General features: G+C 42.6%; 1 protein-coding gene across 1 annotated transcript in view; it reads left to right on the top strand.

The window, feature by feature from the left end:
* Positions 1–627: 627 nt before the first annotated feature.
* parp8 (poly (ADP-ribose) polymerase family, member 8) overlaps positions 628–6,000 on the top strand; it is a 629,329-nt gene continuing 623,956 nt past the window's right edge. The window contains exons 1-2 of the mRNA XM_072497074.1: positions 628–1,371; positions 1,858–1,912. Of these exons, the coding sequence (XP_072353175.1) occupies positions 1,281–1,371; positions 1,858–1,912 (146 nt within the window). The 5' untranslated portion in view covers positions 628–1,280. The remainder of the gene's footprint in view (positions 1,372–1,857; positions 1,913–6,000) is intronic.

The following is a 6,000-nucleotide window of genomic DNA, read 5'->3' as shown; positions in this document are numbered from 1 at the left end:
CATTCAGTTACCGAGGGGTAATTCCCTGGGAAGGACAAGCGCCCCGCGTGATGTGCAGAAGGAGAATGTGATTTTGAATGAGTGCACTTGTGACACACTGAAGTGAAACCTTCATCCCGAGGCTCCTGTGGTCCAGCACCGAGAGCGAGCAAAGCCGCTGGCGCCTCTCCGCCACTACAGGGCTCGAAGGGCCTGCGTCCTAACCGCTCTTTTCATCTGTTGGAGGCTGGCATCCCGACAACTATGGCTTTTCATTTTGTTTTCTTCATTTAAATCAGCCGTTTTCACACATGTGGGGTTTACTGGTCAGATTCCCGAAAGGTTACGGAGTGAGAAAGACAAAGCTTTCCAACGAATTTCCAAACACTAACACAAATTGCAGTTGCAGCTTGAAAAAAATGCACTGATAGAATACGAATGGATTCGGAGACGTTAATCAAACATGATAGATTTGTGCTTTGTATGCTCCTAGCTCGGTGTTTTGAATAATTCTATTCAGAATAAATAATAAGCAGAAAATCGAATTTGTGAAATGGACACGTCGTGTTTATTAAATCACACTACCCCCCTCTCCCCGCCCCCTCCCCCACACACATCCCACTCACAAATCTGCTAGATGGCGTTTATTACAGAAGCAGCTGAGTGAGTGAGTGAGTTCTGTCAAATCTGTATTTCTTTAAGCGAGTGACGCCGTCACATTTCACCTGATGAAGCGAGCGGTGGGAGCCTTCAGTCCTAACGCTGCTGGTTCAATTAAAAGATAAACGTGGGCACATACTGTGTGGCTTGTATACCTGCCCAGGTCCACAGTGTCGGTCACAGGTTGGATATTACCCACCCCCGGGGGGAAGAAATGCAGACGGAATAACAAATGAAGAAATCAGGCTGAAAGGAGAAGAGGCGGTGGGCTGGCGCTTTATTAGCTTTCGAAATCGCGAAGCCTTGCGAAGCAGGGTGTGTGTGTGTGTGTATGTGTGGAGGCTGCGGCGGCCCGTAGTACAGTACATCTCGGAAGAAGAGCAGCGGATCGCTATTGTCATCTTTGGCCAGCTGGAATCCAGTAACTGCAGCACCGCCTGGACCAGAGCAGCCCCCGGAGCGAGCCCCACATCTCTGGCTGGCCCTCCCGCACCGCCTCCCACCTGCACCACACTGGGGACCGTGACCTTGAGCTCAGGAGCGGCTCCATTCGCATTTCTTGCTTTTACGGGAGGAGGAGGAGGTGGGGGACAGACAAAATAAAAGGAAAACGAAAACATTTCTCTCTCTGTTTACACTTCATGGGGATGTGTTCAAGGCAGGAGCGGATACAGACAGACATAGACAGCGTACTCCAGGGGTGTAAGGCGGACAAAGACTGCCTGTTTTCCGGTAAGATTGGTTTTTATTCTTAATCTTAAATGCTGCTTTTGGTGCTAAAACCCCGGCAGTATGCTGCCATTGTATTCATTTGGTTCATTAACAGCATGCAGTGTATATCAGCCACCCTCGGTGATATATTCCGTGCATTAATTTGCAATTGAAATTTTTTTTATTACAACCTCGACGTGATGGAGCAGATGGATGAATGCGACTGTATTTGCAGTTTCTGTTCATTTCCATGGATCTGTCCGTTCGCATCGACAATTTTGTTGTCGCTATGGAAACACTTGTTGCAGAGACACGTACAGTGAATGGGCAGCTCTGTGAAGTGCTCCATCGCAGACTCTGCAACGCGATTGTTTCACTGGGGCTGTATTTGTCTCCGTTAATCCACCCCCTGGCACACCTCGCCAACAGCACGGGTAACTCCAAATCCGGTGCTTGGTTTGACCATGACCTTTTTTTTTGTTTGATGTTTCTTTTCTCCCATTTCAGATTTCAGATATTCCGATTCCACCTTCACCTACACATATACAAGAGGCGCGAAGAGGTAGGGTAAAACTTTCACTCTCTCTCCCCCCCCCCCCCCCTACCCTCACCCCCACTCCTCACCCCCCGCACAAAAAAACAAGTGTGTCTACGCTTTACCATGAAGTGACTATTTGCTCCGAACTTCCGCATCTCCCGGCGAATAAGTTGAAGAGGAAGAAAAAGGGTAGTTGTGTTTTTCAATAAAACTTCATGCCCAGCTGCATGGGGTGCCACAGACGTGTATGTAATGGTTTGCGGAACTGTTTTTTGTTTTTTCTGAAAGAGGCAGCATTGCAATTCATCTTGATTGTTTAAATACCAGCAAGATTTTAAAAATCTACCAAAAAGTCTTGCGTAACATCCTATTGCGTAACACACTTTTCTCACGAAGCCAGCGACACAATCTTTGACCTATAACTGAATATCTAAGTAAATAAAGCTGGTGGGTTTAGTCATTGTGTTGACTCGACTGCATATGTTCATCTCGACACATATGCCTTATGTGAAGTTAAATAAAGGCTGAATAACAGGACATTTGAGAAATTGCGTTGCCCTCCTTCCCCCAGCACTTGCCATCATGCGCACAGCATTGCAATCAAATTCAGAGTTTTGAGGCAATAAAGTTCGTTGGTACCTTTCTAACTGTGATAGCTCGATCTATCGATATGGCCACTCCAAATACGGTGCATATTGTTCTTCAAATATTGTGATGGGCCAGCTTTAGTCAAGTCTCGATTAGCCTGCCGGATGAAAAGCCAAGGTTTTATTGAAATTCCCTCATTGTTACGCTCTTTGTTTTGGATTCAGACTCTGGTCTGACGTTGGGGTATTTTTTTGAAGTAAAGGGGATTTTTTTAGACTGCCGGTCCAAGCTTGCCACCACTTCATTTTTGCCAGTAGTTCGAATGATTGTGCAACCGCGAGTAAGAGGAAATGAGCATTGTTTAGACTCCAAAGAGGTTTTGAAACACTGAGAGTGTGCTCAGAAACCTGCTTTACACTACATAATGAGCAGATATTAGTCTCCATTCTCATCCCGCACTCTCAAAGAATGTACCGTTAGAAGAGGCCATGGATGACAAAAATAACATACCTCACATTAATCATTTCATTCATTGGTTAGTAATTTCATTCATTGTATTTTCTTTACTCTGAATGAATCATAAAAACATATTCCAGTGATTATAGGGACAGTAGGAGGCAATTCAACACCTGAAGCGTGTTCCACCATTTAACTCAATCATTGATGACCAGTACTTTAACAACATTTCTCCACCTTTGTTCCACTTTCCAGGGTGTTTGTACCTAGCAAAAATGTATTGGTTTCAGTTTTGACACTCAAATTGACTCAGCATCGGCAGCCTTTTAGGAGAGGGAAGTCCAGATTCCTACCACTATTTGTACAAAACAGTACTTCCTGCTTTCACTCCCAAATATGTGACTTTGTAACATGATGCCCTCCTTGTTCTAGAGAATCTAGATTTCCCCAACAGAAGAAATAGTTTCTGGGCATGTACTCTTATCAGTTTCCTTTAACATTTTAAAGGTAGTTTCTTCAATCTTTAATGTAAAGTAATCTAAATGTAATCTGTCCTCCCTCATCATTCAACCCCTTCAGCCTTGATAGAAATCTAGTGAATCTGCACTGTGCCTTCTCCAAGGATTATATATTGTTTCTGAAGTTCAGCACCCAAAACTGAATGCTGCACTCGCGATGATTGGGTCTGACCAACTGAATCATGACTCCCTTCTCTTTGTATCCCAAGTCCTATGGGATAAAGAAAAAATTCCAATTAGAGAATCTCCGATTGTTCCCTTTATTTCTACTCCCTATCTTTTACTTCCCCCAATTAATTATCAACAGATGTTACAAATACACCTCAAATTCAATGTGCTTTCCTATTTTGTTAACAATCTTTTGCATTGAACCTTGATAAATGTTTTGTGGAAGTCCATACACATATAACCCATTGCTACTCCACTCCTTGTCAGGCTAAAAACTTCATCAAACTCTACAACTAGATTAATCAGACATGTATTTTTTATTTTTAAAAAAATTTGAGTACCCAATAAATGTTTTCCAATTAAGGGACAATTTAGCGAGGCCAATCCACCTACCCTGCACATCTTTGGGTTGTGGGGGCGAAACCCACACAAACACAGGGAGAATGTGCAAACTCCACACGGACAGTGACCCAGAATCGAACCTGGGATTTTGGCGCCGTGAGGCAGCAGTGCTATCCACTGTGCCACCGTGCTGCCCTGAGATTAATCAGACATGATCCATTCCTCACAAATCTATGCTGACTCTTATTTGTTCCGCTTATACATACTTGTGCTCACCCATCCAGTCTCTGATTTCTTTGGTTTCTCTTTTCCACTTCTTAAATATGTTCAATCCTCTAATCCAAAGACAATTCCTGAATCTAGATGTTGGACTTATTCACCTGGAATCCTTTCATTGTTTTATAATTCTGGAGGGGAAATCATCAGGCCCTGGATATTTGACAATCTTAATTCCTATTGTTTTCTCCATTCTCCATTAACTTAATTAAATTCAATACGTTTGTTCCTTTTTACTTATTTTTGCTGTGTTACCCTCTTCCTGCACATAAATAGATGCAAAATATGTATTTAGCAAGTCTTCCATTTTCTTCTGTCCATTATTGTGTTGCCTGTAGTCCTGTAATGGGCCTTGTTCCCCAATACCAGTCTCTTACTCTTAGTGTTCGCTTTGATATTTATTGCAAGACTCAATGCTTAGAGTAACAGGGTAAAGATTTGACTTTTTGGAATAATGCTATCATTAAAATGAAATACTACCAGCTTGGGAGTATACACATTGCCCAAATAGTACATTTGTTTTAAAATGTGACCTTATTATGAATTTTGAGAACTGAGTAGCAAAATTCATACACTAGGATTTTGTATATTTCTTAGTTGCTGCTGATTAAAAACTTAATTATAATCAAAGTGATAAAAGCAGGCTCACAGGTCAGCAAAGCAATTAAAAGTGCTAACAAAGCTCTGGGATTTATTTCAAGGGGCACTGAATTCAAAAGTAGTGAAGTTATGTTAAACCTCTATAGAAACCTGGTCAGGCTGCCCTGTGCAGTACTGTGCACAATTTTGGTCTCAGAGGGTATGGGCTGGTTTAGCACAGTGGGCTAAATCGCTGGTTTATAATGCAGAACACAGCCAGCAGCATGAGTTCAATTCCCATACCAGCCTCTTTTCACAGTAACTTAATTGAAGCCTACTTGTGATTATTATTATTGAAGCAGTGGAGAACAGAGAGGTCACAGCTATTGGGAAAGATTGAACAGGTTGAGTCTTTTTTATTTAAAAAAGAGAAGGCATGGAGGTAAGTTATTAAACGTCTACAAAATTTGAATGTTTTGAACAGGATAGAGACAGAGACAGCATTTTACCTTGTAGGAGAATCGAAAACTACGAGTAATAAATAAAAGATAGTGACTAATAAATCCAATGGGGAAATCAGAAGAAATTTTCTGAACAACCGCGGTTAAAATGTGGAATATTCTACCACAGGGTGTAATAGAAGCAAATAGCCTGGATGTTTTTGAAAGGAATCTAGATGAGGCCAAGAGAGTAAAGAGAATAGAAAAAAATGTTGAAAGTCCCACATGGGTAAATGGAATAGGAGGAGAAATATATGAAGTCTAAACACCAGCACAGAACACTTGAGCCATTGAATCCCTACAGTGCAGAAGAAGGCCATTCGGCCCATGAAATCTGCACCCACCCTCTGAAAGAGCACCCTACATAGGCCCACTCCCTCACCCTATCCCCGCAACCGCATCTAACCTGCACATCTTTGGACTGTGGGAGGAAACAGGAGCACCCGGAGGAAATCCACGCAGACATGGGGAGAACGTGCAAAGCCCACACAGTCACCCAAGGCTGGAATTGTACCCGGATCCCTGTTGCTCACCACTGTGCCACCATGCTGCCCCAAATCACCTGTTCTTGCACTTTCTACTTCTATATAATTATATTGCGGTGGAGATTTTTTTATCACTTGAGTTCTGCTATTGTGTAATCACTCTGTTGGTACAATGCTCACTCTATGCTCAGTATGGAGTT

Source organism: Scyliorhinus torazame, chromosome 3 (assembly GCF_047496885.1).
Source record: "Scyliorhinus torazame isolate Kashiwa2021f chromosome 3, sScyTor2.1, whole genome shotgun sequence".
NCBI lineage: Eukaryota > Metazoa > Chordata > Chondrichthyes > Carcharhiniformes > Scyliorhinidae > Scyliorhinus > Scyliorhinus torazame.
Note: the sequence above shows the minus strand (reverse complement) of the source record. Positions and strands in the feature narration are given on the sequence as shown.